This window comes from Apteryx rowi, unplaced genomic scaffold (genome assembly GCF_003343035.1).
Source record: "Apteryx rowi isolate R43461 unplaced genomic scaffold, aptRow1 scaffold_262, whole genome shotgun sequence".
Classification (NCBI taxonomy): domain Eukaryota; kingdom Metazoa; phylum Chordata; class Aves; order Apterygiformes; family Apterygidae; genus Apteryx; species Apteryx rowi.
This window is the reverse complement of record NW_020448997.1, coordinates 1,089,939-1,105,372: the sequence shown is the minus strand read 5'-3', so window position 1 is coordinate 1,105,372 and position 15,434 is coordinate 1,089,939. Positions and strand designations below refer to the sequence as shown.

General features: G+C 41.2%; 2 protein-coding genes across 6 annotated transcripts in view; one reads left to right on the top strand and one right to left on the bottom strand.

The window, feature by feature from the left end:
* The window catches only part of IQGAP2 (IQ motif containing GTPase activating protein 2), a 109,305-nt gene that overhangs the window by 61,803 nt on the left and 32,068 nt on the right, over positions 1-15,434 (top strand). For 2 of the 4 annotated variants that reach the window (XM_026067773.1, XM_026067774.1), the window contains exons 9-10: positions 5,898-6,061; positions 14,943-15,033. In XM_026067773.1, coding sequence (XP_025923558.1) covers positions 5,898-6,061; positions 14,943-15,033 — 255 coding nt within the window. Of the gene's footprint in view, positions 1-238; positions 403-943; positions 1,105-4,147; positions 4,273-5,897; positions 6,062-14,942; positions 15,034-15,434 lie in introns of all 4 variants that reach the window. The other 2 variants (XM_026067776.1, XM_026067775.1) reach the window with 2 other exon arrangements.
* Positions 9,381-12,337, bottom strand: F2RL2 (coagulation factor II thrombin receptor like 2). Of its 2 annotated transcripts, none has more exons than XM_026067777.1 (2): positions 12,280-12,337; positions 9,381-10,561 (listed from the first exon to the last, which is right to left on the bottom strand). In XM_026067777.1, the coding sequence occupies exons 1-2, from the start codon at positions 12,335-12,337 to the stop codon at positions 9,474-9,476; spliced, it is 1,146 nt and encodes a 381-aa protein (XP_025923562.1). In that variant the 3' UTR covers positions 9,381-9,473. The 2 variants fall into 2 exon arrangements, with proteins under 2 accessions (XP_025923562.1, XP_025923563.1); XM_026067778.1 differs by having other exon boundaries at positions 9,381-10,555.

Below are 15,434 nucleotides of genomic sequence, written 5' to 3'. Positions count from 1 at the left end.
CCTAAAAATCCAGAAAATTTAAAGTCCTCCAGCCAATTATGTACTGCATGCTTCTGAACAGACAATATTTTTGCAACATTCGGCAAATTGTGTCTTGAGGCACCTTTTATGTGTAACTTTATTTTCTCCAATGACAGCAAATGATGTTCTTTGGATAACATAATTGTCCTCTACATGACATAAAAGAGCAAATGGCATGTGAAAATTAATAGGCTTTTTTTTCCCCGCTGTTCTCTAGAACTTATAGCAGTTGACAGTATCAATACTGCAATTCGTAACTGTGATCCTAGTAAAACACTGCTTGCACTGATGAAACTGGAGGCCCAGTTGCCTGTTGTTCACTCATTTGCTGCTGCTGTCTATCAGACTGAGCTGTTCAACCTTCAACAACAGAATGCTGTGGTAAGAGTGAAAAAGCTTGTGACCTGCTCTCTGATGTTGCATAGTCAAGCCATGACAGAGCACAAACATAGCATGTTGTCATGTAAAATATCAGACTTAACTCTTGCCATGGTTATGTATTGCATGACTATTTTTGATGGAATAAGCAATATTGAATTACAGAAGTTGTTTCTTGACACTTTGTTCTGCTGAGCTCTTGTGTTGCAACAAATTGGCAGACCTTTTTTAATTGCTGCATGCTCTTACTCTGAGGACTAACTCCGTTTTATATGTTGTGTAGAAAGTAGCACCCTGATAAAAGGGGAAGGTTAGAATGGATGGGACTGTGGGGCAAAAAAAGGTTGATAGGAAGAATGTGTAGCAAACCGACTCTACCAACAGTGGTGTGTTAATGTGACACTTCTGTGGTTAGGAAGTTTGTCTTCACACTCCAGATTTCTTAAATCAAGTCTTATCTCCTTGATGGTATCTGGATTGTGTAACTCAAATTTGTTACACTGCTTGTTTAGCTTCCTGACTGAGGCACATTATTGTCCTGCAGAATTACCTGGCACATGATGAACTGTCTATTGCTGTAGAAATGTTATCAGCTGTTGTGTTGCTAAACCAGGCCTTGGAAAATAAGGACATCCTAACAGTAAAGAATCACCTCAGAAATCCATGTATTGGCTTCAATAATCTGGAAGAAGAAAACTTTCAACGGTAAAAGTTTATTTTGTCTTGTCTGGATGAGACTTGGCAACTTCTGCAAAAGGATAAGTAGACATTTTACTAGGTGGACTATCCTCTGTGTTGTGGTTGTGAAGTTAAAAGGGTTGCAGGACAAATAACTGTGTAATATATTAATAAGAGGAAAATATTACAATTGTCAAACTAGTTGTGTATCTATAAATATAAGCAACCACACAGCCTCAAATGTCTGAGGGCAGAGAATGTGAGGTGGAGGAGAGAGACTCTTGGAAAGTAACAGTAAGATCTGACAAGAATTTTTGCAGACCACTAATACACGAACCAACTATAGCTGGAAACTGTTAATCAGTAACCTCTGCAATACTGAAGGAAGATCTTTGGAATGAGATAATGTGCTTAATGCCTTAAGGTCCAGGAGGCCCCTTAAAGCAAGGCTAACCCTTTTTTGCTTAAGAGTTGCAAAAGTCTATGAAGAATGTAGCACAGTCCTGCCTGCTAAATAGCTGGGTACAATACTGTGTCATATGCGCATGTTCAACATTAAGCTAAAGCCTTCGCTGTGAAGCCACCAGCTGCTGTCATGGCCACGTGTCTGACTTGTCACAGCCAACTGCTACCTGTGTGCTCTGCTTTTATTACGTTGCTTATCTGCAAACAATATCGGGCTGCAATACAGCTTGTGTTGAGAGATTGTGGGTATGTGGGCCAGTTCTCTCCAATCACGGCTGGTGGAAGTCCCAGTGCAGTGCTGGAAAGCATTATGAGGCAAAATGCAAAGCAGCAGCCTGGTCGCTGAAGCTCTTTACCAGGCTGCCGGGGGATGTTGATCTAAGAGGACCACCCTTACTATGTGTTTCAAAGCTTGAGGAAGAGCAGTAAGGATAGGAATAGGTCAGTGTTTTGGACAGAGGGAGGTTTCCTCCCTGTCAACAGGCAAGAAGGGTCAGTGCTGACCCGGAAGAGGGGCAGGAAAGTGCGTACGGCAGAGCCAGCTTCTCCTGCCACTTTGCTGGTACTGATGTGAGGGTGGTACCTGTGGGTAAGAGAAATGACACTGTGCATGTGCAAAAGTGGGCTCCACCGTAGTTAGTGCAGGGTTTTTGACTGGTGTCACTGTGGCTCGATCCCTGAATAGGGCTGCCAGCCAATACAAATGAAACATTAGGAATTGATCAGAATACAGAATAAAGTAAAACTTAATGCCATTTTGTAAATCCATGCTGCCACCAACAYGCTGAATATTGTAGGAAGCTTTGGTTGCATCCTACCCAAAGAAATACRGTAGAGCCAGCAAAAGTTCAGTGAGGGAGATGAGGTGTTCAATGGTTTTCTACCACAAGAGATGAAGTAAGGTAGCACTGTCTTTCCTAAAAGAGAGAACTTGAGAGGAAATAAAACGCAGGTCTGCAAGAATTTTGAATGGTATGGGGAAGGTTAAWAAGAGTTGCTAGCTTCTATTATAACTTTAGTTGTTATTTTCTTGTGAGAATTGGGGTGAGAGGAGACTGGTAACTTTCAAATGTCAAGTTAGAAGTTACATAGGAACTACTTTCTCACAAAATAATATAGTGGGACTCATCATTAAGGAGCATACAAGATCTCAAAATATTCTAGATAAGTTAATGGAGCACAGGACTGTTTGTGACTATTAAATGTGTGGTGATAGATACACAGCCTTCATCTCAGGAAGCCCTTAAACACAGGCTGCTGAATGCTGGAGGGGCAAATCAGAGCAGGAAACAATGATTTTCACCGGTGTTCTTCTAGTAACCCTTAATTTCAGACCTCTGCTGGAAATAGACAGGTATTTGGTCTGACGTATTGTGGCAGTTGTATGCTTGATCCAATTACTTAACTGACGTGTGCAGGAATTTACACTATTGTGAGGGTTTCCATCACATCTTAGTCTGTAATGCTTCTAAGAAGAGCATATGCTAGCTGCAGCACCTTGGAGAGTCATTCTGCACGTCCTTCCTCTGCCCACAGCCATCAGCGCGCAAGGAGCACTGCTATCTTCTGGGCAGAAAAAGCTGACGCTGGGGTAGCAACTCTAGTTTTTGACTTAGGATAGTAAAAGCTGACCATAGGTTTCTCCCAAACTTGCTGATAAGGGTCATGCAGCAAAAAAGAATATCCGGCTCTGCTCCTTTCCCCTTCGGCGTGGTGTTGGGGAGAAGGACGCAGAGTCCGTGGCATAGCTACCACTGACATGTCCTCTCTGTGGGCAGAATTGGGGGAGAAAAATGCTTCTACTCCTAATGGCTTCCCACAAGACAGGAAGAAAACCTCTTCAAGGGAGATGGTAAAGAAACAAGTCACAGTGCTTTTCTCCCAATTCTCAGTGGAGAGTTAGGAAGAGCAAAAGTCATGGGAAAAGCCATACGTGAGCAGAAATGTCTGATATAACTTTGTCAAGAGCTACAATGCTTACCAGACACCACCAGGCCTCTGTTGTAGAAGCTGCATTGGCCACTAGATCACATGATTTTAATTTCCTTTTTTTAAGCTGTCTCCTGAGTCTGCTGTCAATGTTTAAATTTTCCAGGATTCAAATAATTCCACTGTATGGTGAGATTTAAGGATGTCGCATATCAGTCATCTTAAGTCCGTAATCAAATATTTCATGGCACTTTTGAAAAAAGCAAATGAAAAAAAGCTCAACAGAATCCAGGGAATCAACTGCTGATAACTAAGTAGACTCTCACTGGACCATAGCAGTTTCCTTGAAAATACTTAAATCTGTCTTTTATTAAAATGGTACTTGTGTGATAGGCTGCAACTTCTTGGAACGATACATTACCCTCCTTCCATGGTGCCAGAATCCGTGCTTTGAATTGGAGAACAGGGCCAGTTTTTTGGATCCTGAAATGCATGTGTAGAACCAACAAGGCAGCTCGCATGTTTATATAATTTCTGGCAGGAGATGAGTTTTTATGTGGAATTTATTAAATTGAGAAGAATGATAGACACTAAATGATAGATGATACATCTGACTGACTCTTTATATGACTTCTTGTATATGAAATACATTTATGTATTTTATATCTTCTTGTAGTTATGCTGAGACACTATTGTCTATTAAGTCAGAGGCTTCATCTCAAGGCCAAGATTATTTAAGCTGGAATGATATCCAGAACTGCATTGACATGGTTAATATGCAAATTCAAGAAGAAAATGAAAGTAAGTAATTTTTTCTCTATGTTGCAGGCAGAGACAATAGTCTGGTCCCTGGTGCATAAATTTCTGCACTGAATGGCCTTGTACAGACACTGATCAAGAGAAAAGAATATGACATAATTTCAAATACCTGCTGGTCTTTAAATCCCCTTGAAGCGTTCCCAGTAATTTTTTTGGATGACTGAAAGGTGTCCTAGGCTGCCGGCCGCCTGCGACGTGACCAGTGCTGTGGTTCTGCGCGCTTGGCAGCAGCAGCGACACCCTTCGGCACTTGTGCTGGATGGTCTCCCTGTGGGGATTTTGCTGAATTTGTAAGAATCTGCAAGGTGTATCGAGGGGCAGGGGCAGAAATTCCTGGCAGCGTCCTGTGTCAAGGCAGTTCTTGTGTTAAATGGTTTCCAAGCCCCTGTTTTCAACAAGAGTTGGCAGGAATTTGTGCAGTGCAGTTACCCATCCTGCTCTCATTTTAGATTATCTGATCTCCTGTCTAGGGAGTGGCTTCCAGTGCCCACTCTTTCCAATGTAAATGGTTTCTGAGGTTATTTTTAAACTTAATTTTGAGGCTGAACGTGGGGGGCTCCCTGACAAGTTACGCACGGGCCCTCCCCACGCTGCCGTCAGCGCAGTGTGCGGTAGCGTGTTTCTTGCAAGAAAGAGCAGCTTTACGTCGCAGAAGCGGTAAAACTGAGTGGCTTGTTACTGCCTGAGCCCAGCAGACTGTGGGACCCAGGCGCCGGGGCTCTCCTCAGGCTCTGCAAGCGCCCCCGGCTTCCCTAGCGGAGCAGCGGCCTGTTCCCGAGCGCTTGTGACGTCACATGTGTGACCTCACCGGCGGCACCGGGACGGTGCTGGCCGGGATGATGCCGTCGGTCACAGGTGGGGGCGAAGCCCTTGGCCCGGCTCRCACCTGCTCCGGCGTGGCTTTCGGGAGCCGGGACCCAGGGCAGTGCGCTTGGGCGCTGTTTGTGTGGGGAGGATGTTGCGGTTCGTAAAATGCTGGTAGCAGCCTTTACAGCTGAAGCAAGCTGGTCAGGGGGGTGTTAAATAACTGTGGCTAGCTAAGTCCTGAGTGCCAGTGGTCCGAAAATCGAGTGATTTGTCTGAAGGCAAATGTTTTCAGTTTGGTTAGCTAAGGTAAAATTTAAAGAGATGAGGTTAAATTGGTATGTAATGCTATAGTTCAGAGGTCAGTAGGTATGTGTTTGTGTAAATTAGGGTTCCAAGTAATCTGGTTTGAAATCACTTGAAAATGAATCAGCACTGTAAACCAGCTTGTAGCTGCACATCTTTACGTGCAGTGTCATGGCTTTCATTAAGGTTCATATGGGTTGTCCTGTCTTGCTCATAAGGAAGTCCGTTCTCCTCTTTTGACAAGGATAAATTTGGTTTTTATGAAGAGACAGATTCAACTGACTAGATAAGTACAGGAGAAAGGAAAACTGTCCAACTTAATAGCTTCATGTGAATATTTGAGCAAAAATATCTTTAAATTAGCTGCTGTTGCTGCCTCTGCTTTCTTGTAACTTGATTTTTACTGTCTTTTACTGCTGTGTTTGTTTGTATCTGCTATGTGATAAGTTGAGTCTTTCTTTTATAACTACATTTTTAATAACTTTTCCATTTCACAGGAATTATTGCAATTGGCCACATTAATGAAGCAATTGACCAAGGAAATCCTGAGAAAACTCTAGAAACTCTACTGTTACCCACAGCCAAACTGCAAGATGTGAGACCAGTAAATGCAAGGCATTATCAGGATGTCCTGCACCATGCCAAAGCACAGAAATGCAAGGTTAGAGCTTTAAATGTTGCTGCTTGTTGGAACATAGCAATGCCAATTCTTTTTACCTATATGCATGTCCCTGTCCCGGTCCCCCTGGTGTTCGGATTAGTTGTGCCAGTGGGGTGGTGAATAACCCAGTGATGACAAAACTTTCCACTACAACTTATCCTGTGGCTGGCACAAGGGATTAATTCTCAATATGTTAATACTAAGATGTATTCTGCATGTTTGTCACTACTGACTTGATGTAACCTTGATTTATTGTTAATTCTACTAGGTTGCTGCAGCAATTGCAAAACATGTGGATAGCTGCCCTGATATAGTTATGAATTTGTGCAATGGTCTAGTTACCAGGTTTAGTGTCAGGCAGGTAGCTACAAAATGAATGAGATTTGAGGGTTTTGCCAGAGTTGTAGAGCTGAAAAGAGTCTGTTTCCATTAACAGACTTCTGAGAACTGTTTCTTTGAGGCACCTCAGTTGCTTCAATTTGGGGTTTTATAATAACAGTTTGTGTGTATTTCTGTCCTGCCATTGTCACGTAACAACATTCCGTCTTCCTTGTACGTGCCTTTGGATTAAATGCGTCGCAGCAGAATACTGGTATCCGCTTCCGCAAAAGCGGTGCCCTGGTCAGCATCAGTGTGGGGAAGCATAAACAAAGAGCACCCTGACAGCTTGCAGGATATGACTGAATGCAAGATTAGCCAAAGCTACTAGCACAGCACTTAAAGTCCAGTGCTTGGAAAAAACACCTAAAATTCACGTGACGTGTTCCTAAAGTAAATGTTCAGCTGGAGAAGCCCTCACACACTGGCACGTAGAGATGCCTTGCTGCTGCCTTGCCGCTTCACCCGCGATGCCTGCTGTGAGAACAGCATGTCTGTAACCATGATCAGAGCCTTTGAAAGAGATACTGCACCTGTCTGTTTCTTACGCAGGAGCAGGGACGGCTTACCTGGATCCTGCAAAGCCTCATCTCTTGCCGGGCGCCTGGGCACGTTTAGTGCATCCTGGTTACTCTGCGTGCCCGGGAAAGGGCAGGAGTTGATGTCTGTGTGCAGAGAGTGCCTGCGCGGGTGCCGTCTGCAGAGCGCCGTGCTGGGGCATCCCGCGCTGGCACGAGGAACGCCCCGTGAGGGCGCTGGGAGCCGGCTGCCACAGGGCTCCCAGGGCACGGACCCCCACCAGCGCCCACTGCTGTCCCCTGGGAATCCGCTGATGGGAAACAGACGTTGAAGTTGTGGAACAGAAATTATATAGTCTTTCTGAAATCTTGCAGCTTGAAAACATTTGGGATGTTCTTAGGTACTTTGGCTGACTTTTCTCTCCTCAGGTGTGCTTTTGTTTTTGCAGTGTTTTTACAGCTACTTTAAACATGTCCTCTTTTTTCCCCTTCACTATTAAAAAAAAAAAAAAAAAAAGCCATCCTCCTGTTTAGAAAGAGAGCAAGATACTCTACTGGACATGCTCCCAAAAGAGACTGAAACATTTGCATTTTAGATACATTAATATGGGTTACTCTATGTACTACCTAATGACATTGACATCTTTCTTTAGACAAAGATATTATTTGGATTGAGCCTGTTAAAAACCAAACAATTGAAAAGGCTATGCCATAACTGTAAAATCTATCCCCCTGCTTTTGAGCCCTGTTTTTTAAAGCAAATCTGTCTTCAATTGTATCTGGCATGTTTTGAGTGAGCTGTGGAAGAAGGAAGTGTTTGATTCACAAGGCTTAGATAGGTCTGCCTGTGAACTTCCTGTATTCCCCACTGTCTGCAAAAACATGGGAGTCAAAACTGACTGCTTATTCTAACCGTTCTGCTGTCATGTCCCTCCCTGTAATTGTGGTGGCTTTCGAATCTGCATCCAAATCTCCCACTTCCCATTGTAAATCTTAATCTCAGTTCACACCTAGTTGTTCCTTGCTTGAAAATGAGAATACAAACATGGAGTTTGTTTATTCCCATAATTTTATACAACAGCTTGTAACAGTTCTCAAAGCCGTTTCAAATCAGGTGTATCTGAGTCCTAATGAAGAGAAACTCTTTGATCACGAAGTGCAGTATGGATACCTGAAATGTCAAACAAATTCACCAGACTTTGAAATGGTTCCCATGTTATTTTATTTTTAATGATAGATACACAGGTGGTTGGCTTTTACAGTCAAACTGACATTTTTGATGTTTACAATAATTGTGTAACATCTGATTTAAAGATAATTTTAATATTTGTTCTTGTGCATTTTGCAAAAATGGCAAGATTAAGGCTTTAAATTAAATTAGGAGCCAGGAGCCTTACCAGTCTCCAGTTTCTTGGAGACGTTCTCTGTTTTCCAGTGCAAATGATTTTATTTTTAAGTGAAACTCATGTAAAAACTCCCTTTTTCTCATCACTGCCTTGTACACTGCAGTTACAAATATGTACACCAGCCGTTGAGTTCATTTTGTAGGAACTTGCGCTCAGGGTATGTAGATTCTGAGTTTCTGTAAATGTGCAAGCTAACTCTTTGCTTTGTTACTGTGGACAATTAATCATAACTGCCCTCAGTATTGGTAACACTCTAGGTATTTCCTGTGAGGATGTGGAAATCAAGGGAATACTACAGAATAACTTCCCTGTTGTGCTTACCAAGCAAGAATAAAGCGTGCCTGGATTCCTGCTGATAAGGGTTAGCCTCCAGCAGTGCTTGTGGGTTACAGGCATGCGGGAGCTGACAAAGTGGAAGAACAAGTCTCCAGTGCAAAGCTCGTTAAGTTACCTAATGGAAGATACTTCCTTGGAAGTGCATTAGGTTCTGCAAATGGTTGTGAATTTACTGTCCTTGGAAGCTAAAGGGACTCTGGTCCTTTATTTTTGTCATCCAGGGCAGTATTTGCTCTTGGCTGTATAGGGATGCACAGATAGGGAGCTTCTGCAAAGATATACAGCCCCTGGACACAAAGTGCTTTTATTTGTTCCCATTTCTACTGGTGTCAAAAGGCTGTTTTCATATTGGCATTCCAGTATTGATTTTGTGTTGAGAGCTCATCTGAAATATTTGGAAATCATGCAGGGGCCTGAAAGTGCTGTTCAAGCACTGCTTTGTCTTTTGGTGTTTAGAGGCTGTAGTGGTTGATATTCTCTTCTCCATGGCCATAAAAGTGTGCTTTTTAGAAGAAAATAGAGGTGCTTAGCTACTTCCCTGAGTCTAAGTACACCAGTTATTGTAATATGCCTGATAAAATTTCAGAGTTGGCAAAGTGTATTTCAGAAGACACACCTCATATGGTGCTTGGAAGGAAGCAAGTTTTACTGAGAGGATCATGGTTTTTTAATGTGTTTTTATTTAAGTCTAATTGTTGCACCTAAGATTTATTGCTACCTGGGTCAACACTATACAAAATCATAATTCCAACAATAATAAATATAGAACTAAATTCATTTTTCCCTGGATACTTTAACCATTGTTAGATAAATATTGGATTGATTTCTGATTTTGGACATCAGAAAGTAAAGGAAAGGATCGAGACAACTGTTTAAGCTGCTAAGACATAAAGCAATTAGATAAAAAGAATACAACCTATCTGTGTTGTAATAGTAAGAGTTGATGTGATGGACAATAAGGATAATGTTGCTTGGTACAAAGCAAATAGCAAAGATCGTCAGGATCAAAAGACTTACTTTAACATACCAGAACCATTCGTGAGTCTTGAGTGTTTGTATGATTGAGATGTAGCAGAAAATGATAGTTGCAAGAGGTATTAAAAATCCAAAGATAGCTAAAGAAATGTAGTAGTAGAACTGGAAGGCTGATACAGTTTCACAGGTGTTGTGGACATCGTGACAGGTGAAAATGTCCAGTTGTTTCACATAATAGCTCTGCTTCATGATGCAAAGCGGCAGCATGTACAGGAAGACGATGGTCCACACAGTAGCACAGACAGCAGTGGCGTAGGTGCGCTTGGCCAGGCTCTTGTAGGTGAAGGGGTGGACAATGGCCACGTACCGGCTGACGCTGATGCACATGAGCAGCAGAATGGAGCAGTACATGTTGCCGTAAAACACGGCGGTTGTAGTTCGACACACCATTTCACCAAAAATCCAGTTGTTTCCATTGAGGTGATATGCTATTTTGAATGGCAACATGATGCAGAACAGCAGGTCTGAAACAGCTAAGTTTGTGTAGAGGATGGCGGTACACACGGATCGAATTCGGAAGAGCAGCATCCACAGAATAATGGCATTAGATGGCACACCTAATAAAACAGCACTGAGGTAGACAGCCGGTATTAGCTTGGTGCTTAGAGAACCGGTCAGGTACTCCAACGTTGTATTGTTAACTTCTGTTAAAGTTGAGTCATTTGGCTTTTTTGAAGAGCATTTGTGCTCTCTGATATGAACAGTCGTTGTCTCCCCTTCTATAGCGTAAGGAGGAATATAATCATAGTCTCTTGCTGAAATTCCACGAAAAGTCTTGATAAGAGACACAGTTTGAATTGCAGAGCTATTAGGGGAAGATTCTGAGGCTTTAAAAAAAAGTTAAAATTGTTAGAATAGGCATACTACTGGATTATAAGTATAATCAGCTTCAGGTAAGGAGAAAGGTAAATCTTTCCATGTGAGAAGAGATTTATGTGTAAAAGACTTGGTGGAGTTCTTGCTTTGGGTTTTTATACCAAACGTGCTCAAGGACAATCTTCACTTTTTTTTGTCATCTAACACCCAACCCTGAAAATTTTGCAGTAATTTAATGATAAACTAGATTTTTTGCATTCAGGATGTTTTCAGCAATCTTTGCTGGCAAAGTCATTGAAGGTGTCTGTGTAATGTTATCACCTGTAGAGGGTTTTGCCAGGTGGTAGCAATGCTGGTAATTCATCATGTAAGCAGCAGCCTTGGTTTAGGTTTGGTCACAATTTCCAAAGGAAACAGGAGTAAAATTCTTGTCACTTAATGTGGGAAATGCATGACAGCAAAAGACGCAAAAAGCACTATCTTGCTTGACTCATGCTACAATTTTCCAGTTAGAAAATCCAAATAACTCATTTTTTGGTCTTACAAATCAAATTAATGTTACTGTTCTGTATTCTTCAGCTTTAGACTCTAGAGCAAACCAGATCTTTTCAACTTCTCATACACAAGGCAGGCCAGTTACTGTTTTAAGAACTGAATAAAAGTGTTTAGACTGATATTAGACCAAATTTATTTGTAAGCCAATAAAACTTTTTTCCCCCAGCAAAGAAATCCTCAAGCAGGAACTAATATTAGCATGTGGGCAAAGCCTAATAATGCTGGTCACTTTTACTAATGCCTGTTCCTCAGTGCCTAGTAGAGAACTTAGTAAAGACATCTTGACACTTCTAAGATAAAGCACCAATGTTTTCAACAAGTGGCTTCAGAAAGGATCTTATAAAAGAGATTCTGGAGAATAAACAGTAGTAGCTCTATGTAATGAATTTTGTCATTTAAAAATTCTTAGCTATCTTGAAATTGGAATTCACAATAGGTGAACTAAAATTTGAACTGAAACCTGTGGGTTTTTCTTTTACCCTTCTATACTGGAATAAAATATGGAAAACAGTTTTATCCAGACTCACAGTTTTGAAACTGTCAGACTTATGGTAGAGTGGTTTGAATTCACATAATTAGTAGACTGCAAACCTTTTAATAATTTTTGTATGATTAGTCCAAAAAATGAACTTTAATCACTCTTTTAAAGATATATATGTGTGTATATATATATATATTTTATGTTTTATATATAAAACAGGGCTTGTAAAAAATGAGCTTAGTTTGAAAGCAGCTTTAATTCTAGTGAGGAAAAACGGGCTTACTCTTTTGATCACTTCCTTCAGTTGTATTTGTCACAATAGAAGAGCTCTCAGAGCATTTCCCTGTACTGACACCATCTGTGAAGTTGTAATTCTGTTGAACTCTTTAAAGCAGAAGAAACATGACTCTACAGGTCTAACATTACCATATCACTATAGAAATATAGGCAAGGGTGAGCTTGGAGAGATGTGCTTTCAGTAAGTTCCCTTAAAAGTTTAAAAAAATCCTTATTAAAAATGATTGGGTTAAAGGGGAGAATAATTCAAGGTGTCACTGAAATAGAAGTATAAAGATCTGCCTTAAATGAGACTTCCTAGAGTGTAGCTATCTGCAGTCCATTTAAGGTGCTAAATGCTGATGAAGCAAAAGCTGTCAACTAAAATACAGAACACATGCGGAAAGGAGGACTTACCTGCTGTGAAAAGGCTTGAGGTAAGAGAGAACAATCCAGTTAAAACCAGTATCTTCATTGTAGTGTGTTAAATCCAGCTAGCAAAAATCCAGTGCTGCTCTAACTCATCTCAAGAGGCTTTTTATGGGGGATCTATTTCTTGGTAAAGGACTAAAGAATGATAGATCTGTCCCCCAGAAGCATCCTGTAGGCATGGGATTTAGGGTAAGAAGCTAGTTTGTTCTTTGTCTACTACAGCAAGGAGGGCGTGACGTATCCAAATATGCACACATGACTCAGTTTCAGCCTCTGCCCAACACAGAGATTAAATTGCTTTACAGCAGTAACTTAACTCCTAATTTACCAAGAGCCCGAAGGTGATGTGGGGGCTCTGTGTGTTCTGCTGGGATTTGTATGCACAGATATTTGGAGAAAATTCTTTTTCTGGAAGAATCAAATGGAGGGTTTAGTAAATCCTTAGAGGTCTCATTCACAGACTGAAATCCCATATTGTTAAATACTATACCCTTGAGGAAGGAGCCAGGCTCTGGGAACAGGGTGGCGATCTTGGTTTAGTAAATGTAAAGGGGAAAGCAAGACAAACCGAAAAAGATACACATCTTACAAAAACTGTGTTCTGCTTTGGCTTCTCCCTACCTAGTAAATACGAGTTGTCTGTGCTCCTTGGGCTTCGTCCCCCTCCGGCCACCAGCAATGTTCAGACAACGTCCATCCCGACAGGCTGTAGCCTCTACTGCCTTTACCCCATGTTCGTTTGCTGTTTCGTTGTTCCCCTCCTTTTTCTCTGTATGAAATACTTTATTTTGCTTGTATGCCAAATAAGTGGTTTGTATCCAGCCGACAAAATTAGAGCGAGTCTTGGTCTGGCTTCCAAAAGCTAGTGGTGAAGACTGGAATAAGTGGTGTTTGGCTTCGGAACAATATTTGTATCTGTTCTTGTATGAAGCTTGTAGAAACTGGATGCCAGATTCTTCTCCATGTCACAATCATATTCCAGAAACTGTAGTTTTGCAATTTAGTATGTGCTCTCCCAGGTGTTAACTCTAACTTTCTACTACACTTGTGTTGTGTGTCCTGCTGTTACATCATTACCTGATAATGCTTAATTTTATCTAAACCTTTTGCTGTTTCATTTATATATATATTATGAAACCTGAGGAGTGTGGTGTCATTTTTTTCACCCTGTTTACTCCTTGTAATTCCTGTGGACCACAGATTTATTGGATTTTGGCCTGAAGCTGGGCCCTGTAACAGTGATATCCATTGCAAAGCTGGTTCTTTGTCCACATGAGCTGTTTTAGTGCTATGTGGCCCTTTCCTGGCTTTTATTTTCTGAAATACTTCTCTGAAATATTTTCTGAAATAGTTTTCTGAAATGTGTGTATATACTCCTTTGTCAAATCAGTGTATTCCAGTTCCTCTCATCATTAGTATCTCATGGATCTGGCACTTTTATTTCCCTTTTAGAAAGTTTTGTTCCCCCAGCTAGTGTATTAACTTCTAAATGTCTCTTCAGCTCCCAAATCTTTTTTCCAAGCTGAAGCAGCTGCCTGTCTGTGAACCAGGGCGGAGGAGCACGGCTGCTCTCGGGGCTGCTGTGCTGTGGGTTGATCGGGTGGTCCCAGCCCCAGCGCCCACTCTGCCGAGCCCTTGGTGCGGTCCCGGCTCGGTCTGCTCCCTGGCCGCTTTCTTGCTGCCCACCAGCCCTGCAAGTGCTGGGACAACCCAGACATCTGATTTCAGGTTCACGTTTTAGAAATTAGCTTCTCTGTAGAGCTCTAAATCGCAACTCATGCAAACTAGTTAATGACACTCAGAAATGGTCAGAGCTTAGCTTGGGCCGGTTCTTAAGTGTCGTGCCTCCCTTGTGCCCCCAGTTTTTCGTGTAAACTTGTGCCTGTGGCTTTTTAAGCTGATTAATGTCTGTATGCTTCAGGACATCAGGTCTGTCCACTGTAGCCTTAGGTTGAAACTTTAGCAGAAAGGAAGGATTATCTTGTACAGAGCACCCTCTATTTTACATTGGATATAATGTCATGAACTGTGAAACCTGCTCTGCTGCTTAATTCCTGAAATGTTTGCTACCTGAAGTAACAGACTTTGTTACTAAACCTGAGTTGTCTTTCTATGCCAGTTACTGCTGGTATTTTCTCATGTGATCTTTACTCACTGTGTGTGTGTGTGTGTGTGTGTGTATATATGTATGTATGTGGAACCTTTCCAAATAGGGAATTCTGAAAGAAAATTAACTTTCTATAATCATCTGCTCTGCTGTTTATGCTACTATCACTGTACTGTCTGGTCATATTTGATTTTACTTAATGCTCCAATTATTTTGCTTACATATTATGGAAATGGAAAAGATTGCCTCTAGCTCTGCTCATAATTTTCATTTATCTTTGATAGGATGGTGTCTTCTACAAATAAAAACTTTGAGAACTTTGTGTTTGAACATGCATTTAATCAAGTCAGTAAATGGAATACGAACTAGAGCCTTGTTTTATTGCTGCTTTCAAGTGGTCGAATTATTTTTTCATCCCCAAGGGGAGTCTGTGTATCAGAGCTCTATCAGTACGTTTGGACAGATTTTTATAATACTTTTAGTTCTTTTGTAGTTAATTCCTACAGTTCTTTTATAAAGCATTTCTCTATCCTTTTTCCAGGACTCCCAGGATGAATCAGCGGTTCTGTGGCTGGATGAAATACAAAAAGGGATCAGTGATGCCAACAGGAATATAAAAGAAGCAGAAATCTGTAAGCATTAACATACCTCTATATTGCCTTTGTTGTTCTTAGTCTTCAAAACTGGCGAATTCGTAATCTGTTTTTCCTCTTCAAGGATGTGTGAACGACCTTTAAACACATTGGAAGAGATGAATGCATGCTCTTGAAATTGGGGTGACTTAAATACCAGGAATGGTGTTAATTTTATCTAGAGTGGTAATCTTTAAGGTTTGGCTAATAGTTTAGTGGTTTCTCTTACATAGGTTAATGATGTGACTAAAATTTCTAGTGTCAGTGCATTTTCAGAGCTGGTGAAACATTGCCTATTACTGTACTTCTCCACTGATACGAAAACAGAAGGAAATGAAAAAGGGAAGGCATAATATTGTTTAAGAGCTTATTTTGCTTATATAAGACTAAAATCTTGATGT